General features: G+C 49.2%; 5 protein-coding genes across 5 annotated transcripts; 2 read left to right on the top strand and 3 right to left on the bottom strand.

Moving 5' to 3' along the window:
* Nucleotides 1-86: 86 nt before the first annotated feature.
* Nucleotides 87-1,784, bottom strand: KY384_006562 (uncharacterized protein; the record flags this gene model as incomplete). Its single annotated transcript, XM_044815056.1, is given in 4 exon segments — nt 87-730; nt 783-1,259; nt 1,274-1,466; nt 1,527-1,784. The coding sequence occupies 4 exon segments, from the start codon at nt 1,782-1,784 to the stop codon at nt 87-89; spliced, it is 1,572 nt and encodes a 523-aa protein (XP_044668156.1).
* Nucleotides 1,785-2,539: 755 nt separating this feature from the next.
* Nucleotides 2,540-3,377, top strand: KY384_006561 (uncharacterized protein; the record flags this gene model as incomplete). Its single annotated transcript, XM_044815055.1, has 2 exons — nt 2,540-2,657; nt 2,743-3,377. The coding sequence occupies 2 exons, from the start codon at nt 2,540-2,542 to the stop codon at nt 3,375-3,377; spliced, it is 753 nt and encodes a 250-aa protein (XP_044668155.1).
* A 168-nt stretch (nt 3,378-3,545) lies between these two features.
* On the bottom strand, nt 3,546-4,940 carry LEU1 (3-isopropylmalate dehydratase; the record flags this gene model as incomplete). The annotated part of the gene is made up of 6 exons (XM_044815054.1): nt 3,546-3,781; nt 3,845-4,475; nt 4,525-4,620; nt 4,677-4,745; nt 4,811-4,831; nt 4,890-4,940. 6 exons carry the CDS (start codon nt 4,938-4,940, stop codon nt 3,546-3,548), a joined length of 1,104 nt encoding a protein of 367 aa, XP_044668154.1.
* A 3,027-nt stretch (nt 4,941-7,967) lies between these two features.
* KY384_006559 (uncharacterized protein) lies at nt 7,968-9,880 on the bottom strand (the record flags this gene model as incomplete). Its single annotated transcript, XM_044815053.1, has 6 exons — nt 7,968-8,161; nt 8,360-8,461; nt 8,520-8,812; nt 8,891-9,012; nt 9,063-9,097; nt 9,223-9,880. 6 exons carry the CDS (start codon nt 9,878-9,880, stop codon nt 7,968-7,970), a joined length of 1,404 nt encoding a protein of 467 aa, XP_044668153.1.
* Nucleotides 9,881-11,063: 1,183 nt separating this feature from the next.
* Nucleotides 11,064-12,524, top strand: KY384_006558 (uncharacterized protein; the record flags this gene model as incomplete). Its single annotated transcript, XM_044815052.1, has 3 exons — nt 11,064-11,646; nt 11,704-11,986; nt 12,110-12,524. 3 exons carry the CDS (start codon nt 11,064-11,066, stop codon nt 12,522-12,524), a joined length of 1,281 nt encoding a protein of 426 aa, XP_044668152.1.
* Between the last annotated feature and the right edge of the window lie 2,409 nt (nt 12,525-14,933).

The following is a 14,933-nucleotide window of genomic DNA, read 5'->3' as shown; positions in this document are numbered from 1 at the left end:
ACGTGCATGCGTCCGTTCTCGTGCTACACATGTCCACAGATCCACAATGACAAGACGCTAGGTTCTCGTTGTGCCGTGCATGGCCGCTAGCACACAGCATGCGTCTTCCCACTCTTTCCCTGCAAGGAGTGCTTCTCGCCCTTATAGTGCTTGGGGTTGTGCTTCGACTTCCCGCTGTGAGTGGCATGTTTATTGACATGCTTCATGTGCGCGTCGACTGAGGCCTTATCCATGTCGGCCAATGTATCTAAGGTGTTTTTGAAGTCTGCCACAAGAAGGTCACATCTTGCCCTGGAGAAGTCTTCCCTCACCACAACGCGCATCATCTTCAAGCTCTCACTGTGCGGAGCCATGGTGTATGCGGGTACGACCCAACCACGCTCTCGGAGGTGATGCGCGACGGCAAATTCGTCATAGTGATGCTTCTTCTTGGGGTCAAGACGGAATGCCACCAGTGGGAGACCTTTACCGCCCTTCTCACTCATGATGATAAAGCCAAGTTGCTCAAGACTTTTGGCCAAATAGTCAGCTGTTCGGGTCAGATTCGTCATGATTGATCGATAACCCTTTTTGCCAAGTCGAATCATCTGGTAATATTGCCCAATGATCTGAGATGCTCCTTTGCTGAAGTTGAGGGTGAATGATGCTTGATCAGCCCCTAAGTAATTAATGTTGAAAACAAGCTCCTTTGGAAGATACTCTGGCGAGCGCCACACAACCCAGCCGACACCTGAAAGATGGTTAGCCTCTCGCGACAGCTTGTTGATGAGATGTATACCAACCTGGGTAGACCAAGCCGTATTTATGGCCTGAAACGTTAATACTAATGACTTTCTCAAGCCTGAAGTCCCACTCGAGCTCGGGTACCACGAAAGGCGCAACAAAGCCGCCACTTGCGGCATCGACGTGGATGGGGCAATCGATCTTCTTCTTGACCAAAAGATCATTAATGCCCTTGATATCCTCGTATTGCCCAGTGAAAGTTGTTCCGAGGATGGCGCAGATGCCGATGGTATTCTCATCTACAAGCTTGAGACATTCCTCAGGATCAATTACGTAGCGATCCTCGGTGCAGAACACATAGCGCTCCTCGACGTCAAAGTAGCGAGCTGCTTTCTCCCAACAGACTTGGACGGCCGAATTCATGATGATGTTTGGCTTCGAGAAGTCCTTGCCAGCAGCCTTGCGCTTGTTTTGCCAGCGCCTCTTCATGGCAAGCGTACCGAGCATCTGCTCTCCAGTAAGCGTGTGTACAACATCTTGAGCCAATTACTTGCAATAGCCTCAGAGCTCCCCACGGTGCTGGTTCCCATACTGTTCTCTTCGTCACTTTCTGTAGGTGCATTGAATAGTCGAGCGATCATGCTGACGCAACGGTTCTGGATGTCTGCAGTCTGAGGGTATTCTTCGTAGTCGATGAAATTCTTTGGGAGCGCCTCCGCCATGAGCTTCTCTGCCTCTTCCTCCTAGGTAATGGGTCAATAACGCAGCCTACTAGAGATGTATTTCATCAGATGGTGGCTTACCATATAGGTCGTGACAAAGCTGGCAAGATTGAGTACGGGATTGCCATCAAGGGAGAGATCATCCTTGATCATGCGATAGGCCACATCTTTGGGCATCTCCCTTTCGGGCATCTCATGCCTTGGAAGGCATTCGGCAGCGAACCTAGAGCCATAGACAGAAACCAGATCACTCTGGTCCTGGCCGTCGTTGTACAGGCTCAATTTTTTGCATTCGTCTTCGACATGGCTATCATTAGGCACAGCAGCTAGATGAACCATGATTGCAGACTTGGAATTCAGAAAAGCAGCTGGTTGTGGAATGTGAGCTGGCAGACAGGATGGTGTCTTTTTAAGAGGCGAGAGTTCTTAGGCGCTCCACTTTGATATTCAAGTTAATATGACGGATGGCCTGAGGCACTATGTTGGCAGGCCTGAAAGTGGGATCACCCACCTTTCGGAGCTCTTCGTCTCATCCGCGCCGAATGGAAGCCCCGCCCTGGTACACGCACCAACATGACATAACTTGGCAAACTTGGCAGGGGTGGATCGGTGGGGCGAACCTTAAGAAAAGTCCGGCAATGGAAGACATTATTGATATCCTCATATCCAAAGATCTCGATGTAGACTATAGCAGAGACGATCCCTACAATCATCAAACGACTCTTGCAGCTCAATTACTGCCTGGCCAAACCACCTTCGCCTCCTGAGGCCTTATTATGCGCGTCTGTGATTGACAACCACTTTGAAGATGACTATTCTGTCAGCGCTAATACAAGTGCTTTGCGAATAAATGAGCAAAGGAAAGCCTGATGCGCTCGTTGCAGAATTGATGAGGAATCTGGATCGAGGTCCTTCGAGAGAATCAGCCAGGAATGTTGGAAGCCAACAACGAAATCAAATCAGGGAGCGATCGCGCGGGTGAATTCCGCATGTTCTTTGAATATCGAGATTCGCCTGTTACTCCGTTTTGCATCAGCCATGGGCTGAAAGCTTAGCTAACAGCTTGCAATCTGCATTTGAGCTATACATCCACCATGTCGTCCCCAATGGAAGCACTAGATGACGCGACCGTTCCGCCCCAGCTCCAAGAAATGGTCGACGACCAAGAGATTCCGGAGGAGACTGAAGACGACGCCCTGATCTTCGACACGTGTAAATCCTCCTCCCCCCACAGTCGCCTTTCCGTTTCGCATTCTAGCCGCACTGTCTCCATCTCGCCTTCACTAACAATCCATAGCCCATGACCCTACCCTCTCCTCCCTCCGCGAAATCTCCTCCCTAGCCTCCTGGACAGTCTCGAGTCACAAGCCCACCTGTGGCGCTACAGCCCTCCTTTCTCCTACCCCGCACGCATTCTGGCAGTCTGACGGCCCCCAGCCCCACCATTTGACCCTCCACTTCTTCAAACTCGTCAAAATTGTAAAATTGCGCCTCTACCTGGACTTTGCCCTTGACGAGAGTTACACGCCCACAAAGCTGGACTTCTGGGCGGGCTGGAGCAGTGGGTATGGCTTGGTGCAGTTCGCGGAGTGGAGCGGTGCCGAACCAAGGGGGTGGCAGGATATTGATTTACTGGGGTGTGGGGTGGGTGGGAAAGAAGAGATCAGGTGTATGGTGCTGCAGGTCAGGGTCATGGAGAATCATCAGAATGGGAAGGATACGCATTTGAGGGGTCTGCAGGTCTTTAGTGTTGATGAGAGAGTGGGAGGGAAGGAGAAGATGGGGATGACAAAGGTAGAGGAAAGAGCGAGGGACAAGATCAACGGGATAGCGACAGTAGAGCCAGAGGAGGTCTCGGATGATGATGGAGAGGGTATGGAGCAAATTGGTATACTGGATGCGGGCTGGATCGGCGAGGTTGAATTAAAATGAAGTCAAGTGAGAAACATTATTATTGACGTCAAATCTAAAGGGCTGCTGGCTGAGGGTTGATGTCTGACGAGGTGAGGCTGCTCACCCTCCTTTATGAGTTTGGTGCGTTCTTAAATAGTCTTTTGCTCAGAATCATCGCTTTTTCATGGGTCGCTGATTCTCTGCTAATCACTTTCCTAGAATCTTCTCTAGCTCCAACGCCACACGGTCACCAACTTCCTTGGTATTGCTGCTACCTCCAATATCTTTGGTACCTAAGCCGCTGTCAATCGTCACTCTGACTGCATCCTCGATCGCTTGAGCTTCTTGTGGTAGATTCAATGAGTACAAAAGCATCATAGCAGTTGATAAGATTGCTGCGACTGGATTGACGACGCCCTTGCCGGCGATGTCTGGAGCAGAGCCTTCAACTCAAATCAGCGACCAATTTTCATGAAGGCGAGTCAGGTGGATTCATTGACACATACCATGAATTGGCTCATAGATGCCATTGCATTTGCCTTTACCATCTGGAATGCCGTTCAAGCTCGCACTGGGCAACAGACCAAGTGACCCTGGAATCACGCTGGCCTCGTCACTGATAATGTCTCCGAAAAGGTTACTCGTGACAACGACTCCATTTAACTTAGTAGGATTCTTGACCATATCCATAGCCGCGCTGTCAATGAGCTGATGCTCCAGCTTCAACTGTGGGAACTCCTCCTCCATAACCTCGGTAACTACCCGCCTCCATAGTCGACTTGTCGCCAGCACATTAGCCTTGTCCAGACTCCAGACTTTCGAAGGAGGGTCCTTCTTCAGCGCCAAAAAGCCCGCCAATCTCGTGACTCTCTCGATTTCCGCTCTGGAATACGGCTCGGTATCCCAAGCCTCACCATCACCATTCTCCTCTTCCTTCCGAGCGCCGAAGTAAATTCCGCCCGTGAGCTCTCTTATGATGGTGAAATCCGTGCCTTTGCAAATTTCTTCTTTGAGTGGGGAGTTCTTGACTAAGGACGGGGAGGCGAAGTTGCAGGGGCGGAGGTTGCCGAAGGCGTTCAGTTCTTTGCGGAGCTTAAGAAGACCTTGTTCTGGGCGGACTGCACCGGTGCCGTATTTCTGAATGTGTCAATTGTCGATTTGCGCCAGGTGTTTCAATAGTACTCACAGGGCCACCAATTGCTCCTAACAATACAGCATCGGCTTCTTTTGCAGCATTGAGAGCTTCGTCCGTCAAAGGTGATCCAGTCGCGTCAATTGAAGCCTGAGAATCTGATCAATAACAGGCGATGGCGGGGTATGGTGGAGGGGCTCACTCACTCCTCCGAGCAGGTGGTCTTGGAAGTCGAATTGGATGTGTGGGCGAGCTTTTTGAACTACTTCCAGAATCTTTTCGAGCGGTCAATATATGTCCCGAACCAAGATATCAATTAAGAGGCATGTGCGCTACTTACCTTGATAGCTTCAGCAGTAACCTGAGAGTTGCACAATTGATCAGCTCTTTCAAGCTTTTTATGATGGGTTTGGGGGTACCTCAGGTCCACAGTAATCGCCTGCAAATACCACAATCTTGTATGGCGCCATCTTGAAGCTCGACTTATGTGTATTTCTACGTACAACCTCTAGGATTTATCCAAGTGCTTCACGGTCATGATATCGCGGCCGAGATCGGCGTCGGCAGACGGAGATAAAAATAAATAAATCCGACGATTAAATGATTGAATGTCGGGTTAGTGCCTCTACGTCTCTCTATCATCCTGTGCTTGTGATCGCACAATATTTCCACGCTCAGAAGATGGAGTTGACTGGATGGAACACTTTTGTTGGAGATGAAATGGTTCAATGGGCTGAGTTCAGCGGGCTGAAACTGCTTGAGGTCCTAAGTTGGGAGATTCTTAAGTAGTCTATCGGTGTTTTAGATGCCTTTTGATCGTGGGTGACTCTTACCGTTACTGTTCAGCTTCTCAAGAATCTAATAGCAGGAAAGCGATGTTGTTGAGCTTTCCCAAGTGGGGAATTCTCCGTTCAATCATTGTTTCACAAACCTTGTAGGCAAAGAAAGCAATGCAAAAAGGGAACGAATTGCAGGTATGACATGAAAGGCACAGGCATAAGGTATGTTTAGAGCAGAGGGAGCAAGAAGAACAGACATAAAAAGTAGAGTGGCACAGTAAGCTGAGTTAAAATTCTCAATTGTATTGAAGGAAGTGAAAGGCTATATACTCTGATGAGTATGCGCATTGTGATAACTTCACATCAACACCATAATCATCGTGCCGGTCCGACTGACACAGAGGTCAGTGGAACACTGTACATCACTTATCACCATCCTCCCCAGCGGATTCAAAAAAAACAACAAGCTTCAGAAAGCCCCTTGAGACTCTCCGTCGCTAGGCTATTGCTATCCTCCCTGCTAGACCCTCCTAGAGGGTAAGATGAAGATAAACACGCCCTTTGTCTTGCAGCTTTACCTAAATAAGACAAGGCTTCGACGGCGACTATGCTACCATTTGATGGGACCATATTAGGTCGGCCCCTGGAACGCGTCTCAAGCCTGTTGGGGGATCCTTCTTTCACTTGCAAGATTGTCACTTTCCGAAAGAACAGCGGTGACTGCCTGTTCTTGTCGGCATCGTCGTCTAATGCTCGAGTTTGTTCGAACGTGACTCCTTCGATCGACCGGTCTCGTGAAAACTTCCATCAAACCCGCCGAACGTTGATATTGGGGGGAAATTGCTGGGTTGGAAGAAAGAGTGCCGGCGGTAGGTCATCGTTTAACACTATAACGTGATGACTGGGTTGTTCATTCTGATCCCTCCACGTCAATCTCTCATGAATAGCCTTTTCCTCTCCTGTGCCCACGCCTCCGGCTCTGCAAATGGCCCGTTGCATCCATGCCCCCTCATACCCTCATACCCTCAACGCCTGAGCTCCATTGCTCATACCCTCTGTGGCTACCACTGGTGTTGCTGTCCTTTCCTTTGCTCAACCTTTCAATTTACGAACCTTTGAGCATGACTTACCTTCGAACGAAAGCACGGCTTACCTTTGACCCCGACCGACCTCTGAAGAAATATGACTGCTGAACATGATTGACTCTTGACATGATCATCGTCCTTCGTTCATTCCCTGTCGACACCTGTGGTGGCCTTTCCTCCATTCTATCTACTCATCTCAACTGTACACCGCATCCTCCCCCGCAGCGAACCATTTCCTCACAAGCACGTAACGTATGTGCCTTCAGCATAATATGTTGCAGCATACATGGGCAGCATGCCTCGGTTGCGCTTCCCGCTCACACCCAGATTGTAGTGGAGCTGCGCTGCCCATGGCCATTGCTCTCGTCATAGGTATCGACAGGATCTCGCGTTGAGAGATAGGAAGATGTTCTTATGGTGGAGTTGACGAGAGCCAAGATCCTGCCGGCGAGAAATTTGATTGATCGTTCTCAGCCTCGATCCGGGGTGATAGAAGGATGTCTCGGTCGGGGGTTTAGTAGAATGAGTGGTTGAGACACCGGTCGGTGGGGGGATATTATTCAGTGCTACTCAAGTTGTCTTCAAGTGAATCATTGGACTACACCAACTAGGGTGTAAGTCCGCAGGTCAAGTCAAGACTCCTTGAGTATGATGCAAGTGAGTGAGGTCTCTATCGACTCACTTTCTCCGTCGCGTGGGTTGTCGCTATGGACATTGGCATTTGACGGCGTCGCGTTCACTAGTGGTGAAAGTTGGTATCGAGGCGAAGATACATAGTGAACGGATATGGTGGAAGAAGCGTGATAGTGATGTGAGTGAATGGCAGTGCTGCAAGGCTGTGCTGGAATGTGATGGTATTTTTGTGAAGAAATGATTGATGGCTGAGATGAAGTCGACCTTGTGGGATAGCTCCGTCTCTCAAACGGATGCCAGACTAAGTGCCTGCCCTTGGTCATAGTATGTACAATGAGCTTTGTAATGTTACAGTGTGTGTGTGTGTGTGTGCATCTGTCGAGGCATGCCCGACGGCATATCTCTAGGAGATCCCAAAAAACTCCGTGGGAAAGAAAAAGAAAGGGACTGCAAGTAGGAAGGGAGTTTATATAGGCGGGCCAGTGGGTCATCTCTTCCATGAAGATGCAGCTACTCACTTCTATGGTTTAAAGCTTCGGTTGAGCAAGGCGACCGTGGGGCCGATGCTTTCTGGACTTCAAGCCAAACCACAGCAAAACATACACCCGGCAAACGAAAGTTTCTGTCACAATCATGCGCAGCGACAAAGTGTCCTGCAATTTATCAGACGAGCCATTGGGAGTCCAATGCCCCAAGATTCGAGCCTCAATTGTTTATATACCTGGAGAAAGTGCCCCATCGTTATTGCGTAATAAGAGGGAAGAGGGGAAAGTAAAGAGGCATTAGGCGCTATCTATCGAAATGCCTTGAAAGATGTTGCGATCTAGCGAATAACAATTTAGCAATGAACATTGGAAAGCGGTGACGCCCCTAACGCCTTGGTTTATATCCATTCTTACGCCTCGAAAATAGGGTTATCTGTGCTACCATTACTTTTGCGAAGAGTCAAAACTTTGTATGAATAGCTGGGCATTGCTCATTTACAGGCTTTTCTCAGACCTCATTCTGGGCTCCGCTTGTGGAATGTAAGGTTCAACTGGCCAGGCAAGGTGTTGAATTGTGTCTTGGCCCTGTCTTCAAAAGCCAATTCCTCCTCATCTGTGGCAAAGCTAATATCGTACTTAAGAATCACTCTCACCAGAGTAGTGCGAAGTATCATGAGTGCAAGGTTTTTGCCAATGCAATTATAAGTGCCTGTCTAGTGGTCAGCCCCATGGATCCTCCTTCTCGTGAATCAAAAGACTTGAGGGAGTTAAAAAAGAAAATCCATGGAACAAGAGCGGGTGAGCTGATACCAACCAATTGATTGGCCTCTTTTTAAACAATGCCCCAAAGAATAGGAGCCAAAATAGTAATCTCCAGGATACCCATGCTCGGGGAGGGGAATCTTACCAAGAGAAAATGGCGCATAGGCAGAAGCCTCTTTGATCATATCACGCTGGGCGTACCATCGCTCTGGACGAAAGTGTGCAGCGTCCGCGTAGACCTTCTCACCTGCAGGGGAACATGAGTCAGGCATGACAATGGTATCTGGTGGAATTTGCTAACTCACTTCTTCCAACGACGTATTGTGGACACCACACTGTAATATCACCAGGGATATAGGTCTCCCCAATTGTCAATCCTTCCCGTGGAGTTTTTCGCTGTAAGGCCAGGACTGGCGGGTGAAGGCGCAAGGTTTCATTGATCACGCCGGTCAGTAGATTCAATGTCTGAAGTTTCTGGTCTGAGATGTCGCCACCTTGCTTTATAAGCGGCTGCAATTCGTCTCGAATTTTTGAAACAAGGTCAGGTTTTCTCGCCAACTCATAGAAAAGGTTCGTCAACGTTGAAGCTGTTGTATCACTGAGCCCGTGTTAGAGAACAGTATCTCAAGGCGGCAAGACAGGAATAGCAAGGAGTAAACGAGGAGTATGAACCAACCTTCCAGCTACAATGATGAGTTGACTGTCCCCTTGAAGCACATTGAGGTCATACCCGAGAGGCTGCTTGTCGAGCCACGGCTCTACGAGAAAAGAGGTGATATTGGGCGTGTTTACTTTGGTCTTTCCAATGTAATCAGTGGTACTTCATAAATTCATTCGGATATAGTCACCTTGAGCCTCTTGTCCAGCAATTCGCAGCAATAGTCTTTAAATGCGAACCAGTCGCCGGTAGCACCCGGAACAGCAAGCAGCACTCTGAATAAGTAGGATGGGAAGCTCAGGCCCAGAGGCTTCATTCCTTGCGTAGGAGCTTGATAGCCCAATGATTACCGCTGCTCTGGAGCATGTTAAACGAGGCGCCAAAAGCGAGATCTCCCATCACGTCAAAACTAAATTGATGATACAACTCGGTAATGTTGACCGGCTTTCTATCTGCGGCGGAGATTATTGCAAGAAGCTGATCCTGAAAGATGGTGACTCGTTCTTCGTAGCCTCGCAGGTCGTTGAACGCCCTGCCCCATACGCGGCGTCGCTTGTCATGTTCTGCCCTCTTTCGTGTTGTTTGCATCGAAGTCATGGGGAGAGTCAGGTCGTACCAGTCAGCTTTCGTACATTTCGATCCTTTGCCATAGATGGCATCAGGTGCTTTTGGATGAATGATTGACAGGTCCGAGGATCCCACTCGCACAAAGTCGCCATGTCTTTGATGAAGGGCCAACACCTTCTTGTGAGCATCGAGGGATAGCAGCCTGGCAGAAAAGGCAATGCTAGATACTTTGACCGAAAGTGGGCCTGGGAAGGCCTTTAAAGGGTGAAAGAAGACTCGATAGATGATCAGGCTCCCATAGAGGCCAAGCAGGTAGGAAGCAAGGGCAGGCGCAACTGCGTCAATGGCATTGCGGACAGTCAAGTCAAGATATCCTACGAAGAAGGCTATTCCAGTGAAAGTGACGCAGATGAAAAGTTGGAGGTATCGTAAGCCGTACATATGGTGCTCGCCTCGATTGAAGTAGGCCAGATGAGTAGCCATTCCAGCCGCCAAGGGCAGAACTTCCAGGGCCATCATGAACATATGCCGCTGAAGTTGAACGAGTGGGCTCCTCACAGACCTTGCTTGGCAGTGTTCTCATTCAGATTCCTCCTTTGGGGTTACAGGCTTTCCTCAATTGGCTTTGCACACCTTACTTGAGGTACAGACTTCGGTTCCTATGACATGATCATGTGGGCATTACTGGCAGGTAATAGACTTTGTCATCTTCCATCTGCCTAAACACCTCGCAAAGGGATGGCAGAAAGTCCATGTCCAGGCGAAGTGTCGTATCCCGTGCCAGCAGTAGCGGTCTCTTCGTATCACGATGTATGTAAATAACCATCTTGCCAATATTCGAAAGGGTTTAGCACAGCCCTACGTATTGAAAGCTCACCAATGATGGCCCTGCATGATCTCTTTCGGCAAGAGCCTGAGTGAGTAGCGCCATTTCCTCTTCCAAGCTCCAGTCACTAACGGCTTTCGAGTCACTATAGTGTTGCTACCACCAAAACTCACCCACGCCAATACGCCATCTTGCGAAACTCTATGACACTGCCACACATTCACGGGCTAGAACAATCTAGAAGGGAAGGAAGCGAATGCCCAGATGCGCTATCTCAACCTATCTCAAGCTATGGTCCATCTGGCGCTTCACAGCAACACCGCGACTGACCTGTGGCTTGCAACATATCCGCTGAAAGTTCGTATACGGCTTCAGCTCCAGGTAGTATCGTATGATCCAAATTCGGATGATGCGTACAGCGGTGTCTGAGTGGCACCGGTTAGTCATTGGCAGTAGTCCGCAGACCGTGACTGTGATAATGTGGCTTGCCCATAGACAATGTACACGTTGACGCCATGGATAAAGTTGATTTTGTCGCTTCGTAGCCCTGGTTGCTTCTTACGGAGTCTGCGATATCCTTTTAGTCCACTAACTTTCATATATATATGCATCGTGCAGGTCGCGCTGTGATCATGGTTTGCAAGGAAGGCGTGATCCGCACAAGAGTTGTGACGTTCCCTTTTTGGTCCACGACACTTGTTGCAGTGAATGACACCGATCTCTGCTTGATGCCATCACTCGAGTACAGCCTCAGTCTCCGTATCTATCATTCTCTCCACTTTTCCAAGATTCAAGAACATGACAGCGATAATGATCCTTCCCTGGGCATTGCTTCGACTCGTTTCGGGGATGTTTGAAAGCCCAAAATACCCAAAATCAAATCAGTCTGAGCCTACAGATCTCCCCGTCCCTTACGATAGCAAAAGACTGGCAGCAAGTTCGGATTTTGCTTCTCTACCAGCGATCGCATACGCCTATGATCCGCTACCAGCACAGCGAGCTCAGCTTCCATGTCCTCTTCTCTCGTTTCCCGACCAGGCGGCTCTCGCAGATGAACATACATCGCTCAACTCGATCCGATTGGACCCGATCGCTGCGGGTCTGCAATACCGGTCCAGCATCGACCATGTGCGGGCCAGCAAACACTTCACAGCGAACTTCGATGAAACTCTGAATCTGATTCGCATGCTTGCTGAAGATGATTCTGCTTCCGACGTCGAAGCTCAACATGGGATCACACTGGCTAAGCTCGCCAAAAAAGCCATTCGACCCGGGCTCGAGCACCAAATGGTGCTTGCCGCACATTACATGTTCCCGGGCGCTGATGAGCAGCGCATAGCACAGATCGCGGCACTGACGATAATGTACTTCGTTTTCGACGGTGAGTGGCTAGCTCCTTGCTGAAATCATCAAACAATTTACTCATGCAAACATACAGACAAAGTTGAGGAGACACCAGATCGTCAACTCCACATCTTCCGCAATGACTTCATTCGCCGCCTGCAGGGCCGTCGAGATCCCGATGCTAAAGTCAGCGCCTTTCAAAATCACGTCGACTCCATCGTCCAAGGCATCGAAGCCGAAGACGCTGCCGGCGGAGATGGAGGCAGGGAGATGATCGACGCCCTCCGAGGCGCGTTCAAATGCGTTCATCCGCCCGAGCAAGGATTCCGCAGCGTGGCCGAGTACCTCACATTCCGACGGCAGAACGTTGGTGCAGAGTGAGTGCTTCCTCTGCATTTTCCCTCTCTCACTCGTAAATGTGTCATCTAATTATGTTCCACCTTTTACTTCTCCCCATCTCTATCATTCAAGACCTCAACTGACGTGATCTTGCTCAACAGCTTCGTCGTCGCAGCCGCCAAATTCGCCATCAAGTCATCCGTTGACACCACCTCACCACTCTACACACACTTCATAACTCTGATCTCCGACCACCTTGGCATCGTCAACGATCTCTACTCCTATGACAAAGAAGCTCGCGCTCTTGCTGGCGGTGAGATTTCCGACATTATCAATCTTGTCGACGTCATCAAGAACGTCACTGGACTGAAAGGGACCCCTGATGCGAAGTCCGTCGCGTGGAGTCTGCAGTTGCAGGTCGAGCGGGAGATTTGGGAGGAGCTTGAAGGTTTCAAGGGCCAGGATTTGGGGGATGAGGTATGGGCATTCCTCGACGCTGTTGTGACGACTGCGACCGGGAATGTGATGTTTTGTATGACCACGAGTCGGTATGGAGGAGAAGCTGCCAGGATTTGAGGGAAATGCAAGCGAGGTGGAAGGCGGGAGCAAAATGAATGCTCATGCTTGTATGACTAGCTTATCACTTAGCGATTTCGGCATCATTTGTAGCATAGAATGGATAATACTATGGTATCCTCATGGTAGATCTCGACCGAATGCGCAATCTATAGAATGTAATGACTTTGGGAGCGGAGTTTTGTATTGCTTCGCGATAGGTGAACAGCTGGTGGTAGAACCGCGTCTGTGCATGAGAACAAGCAATAGTACCTTCTTAGGTACAGAGACTGTCAGCTGATTGCCTATTCTCTTGCCCCATTCAAGATTCAAGTATAAGACATAGCAGACACTTCATCATACCTGCTTCCTGGAACGTTGCATCACGCCTCAAGAAAAGAGTCCTTGTCGACTCGTTATGCAACAACGAGTGCCCAAAGTTACATCCGACACTGAAGGACCAAAGGCGCAAAAGTTGGGATTGACTTGATCTATCGGATCGCAGGTGGAACACATCTCACCTGCTCGACTCATGGTTTCGACGGACATGTCAACCAAGTCACAGAGTGAGGTCCTCGACCCTTTTTGGCGCCCGTCAAAGTGCTGTCGCGGACCGGTAGCGGTAGATTGTCAATCATGAATTTATAGATTCTGGGTCATATTACTTCTTGTGAAGTAGCGAATTCAAAGTCATGAGAGGCATTCTTGTAATGCCGTCGCCACTTTTGGCTCACCCCAACATTCCAGTGAGAAACTAAGCGCCGCCCGAGCTGCCAAAACCTTTCTGTGACGTGTCTTGTGCTTCTACAATGCTCCAAACACTCTGGTGGCCTGAAGAAGCCAGGAGCTCTATAGCAAATTTTTGGACGTGGTTCAGATAGAGCTTGAAAAAAACAACAGGCAAAGCAACCAAATTAGCAAAGCCACGCCCAAAATAGCCACAAATGCAACAAATTAATCTCTTTGAAATGACGAACTCGAGTATAACGGCGTAAGGCCCAACGCATTGGGCCCTAACATCTTCTCACTGATACGGAAGTCCGTTGTGAAGAAATTGCGATGTTAAAATTTTGACTTGATAGCGAAGGAATTAAACTTCTGAAAAACAACTTTGGTCATGATCGTGACCCATGTTGGATCAAGCTACAACAGGATGGCCCTTACATAGTTGCTTGAAACATGAATTGAGAAGAGTCTTCGCCATGATGCTGACTTCTTCCGGAATGGTAAGAAAGGATGAAAGGGCAACAGAGCAACACATGACCAAACTCTACGACGCGCACTTGTTCTCGAAAACAGCAATATCCGTAGGCGCAAGAACATTAAGATAAGCAAGCTTTCTACTGAGGAAGATTATGCAGCTTATGCGGACTTAGTCGGCATTCTGATCCTCCAGGAACAGGCGCATCTTAGACCAAGGATTCTGCTAGTATGGAGGAATCTCAACGTCAGCGGATCAGCTGAGATGAGTGTGTCCGGCCTCAATAGTGCTAATATGGCGTATTAGGAATGCCGGCGCATTCAAATGATCAAGCTGTTGATGCGAAGGGGGTTTGAGCAGCGTCAGTCACGCCGCGGTTGTAGGGGTCGCTTGTCAGGTCTCTTGTAACAAGTCGGAACATCCAGGGCATCCTGTTACAAGCCCCGATAGCCTTGGTCAGATGTTGTAGCCTGTCAAAAGAAAGCTTCGCGGACTTGCAAGTTGCAAGAGCAAAGGCGTGTTGGAGCTCCTCGGTCTTGCAAGTCGAGGAGGTGGGGTTGCGATCTGAGGATGGCAAATCTGGTATAATTCTAGATGAGGAATGGAGCGTTTGAACCAAGAGATGATTCAAAATAATGGCGAAGGATCATCGTCGTAGCAGAGGTCAAGATGACCGGTATGAAGGAAATGGGCGTGCAGCATTGGCAGGGCAGAGCGACTAATCCTTAGCGCGGGTTGCGGGCTTGGCGGGCTTGTTTCAGAATGAGACTTTTTCTGGCGTGTGAACTTCAGTCTTGACTCTTGACTCTTGAGTCTTGAGATGCCTCTGTCTTGCGCATCGACATGATATGACTGTGCTCAGCAAATGTTCCGATTACGGGTATCGTGGCAAATCAGCTGGATGTCTTCCAACCAAATGCCTCCGCAAGGCCTCTATTCCGGCCCTTGGTGAGGTTTCGCCCCCATGCTGCTGAGGCTTAGAGCAATCTCATTGGATCCAGTCCAACACAACTGCGCCTTGCTTCCATCCGGACGCAGCTTGTTGCACTATAACGCCCATCCTTGGACCCCTGCTCTGCTATGCTAGAGAATAGTGATAGTTGCCAGGCACGAAATCTCAGTGCTGTTTCAGATATCTTGCGTGACATTTCCTGAGTTTCCTCGTCATTCTCGTGACAATCCAAACATCCTTCATTTCTTCATTCTTCCTGTGGCTATCCATTGAAGTA

The sequence above is a fragment of the Bacidia gigantensis genome (assembly GCF_019456465.1).
Source record: "Bacidia gigantensis strain McMullin 20006 chromosome Unknown contig_249, whole genome shotgun sequence".
NCBI classification, from domain to species: domain Eukaryota; kingdom Fungi; phylum Ascomycota; class Lecanoromycetes; order Lecanorales; family Ramalinaceae; genus Bacidia; species Bacidia gigantensis.
Note: the sequence above shows the minus strand (reverse complement) of the source record. Positions and strands in the feature narration are given on the sequence as shown.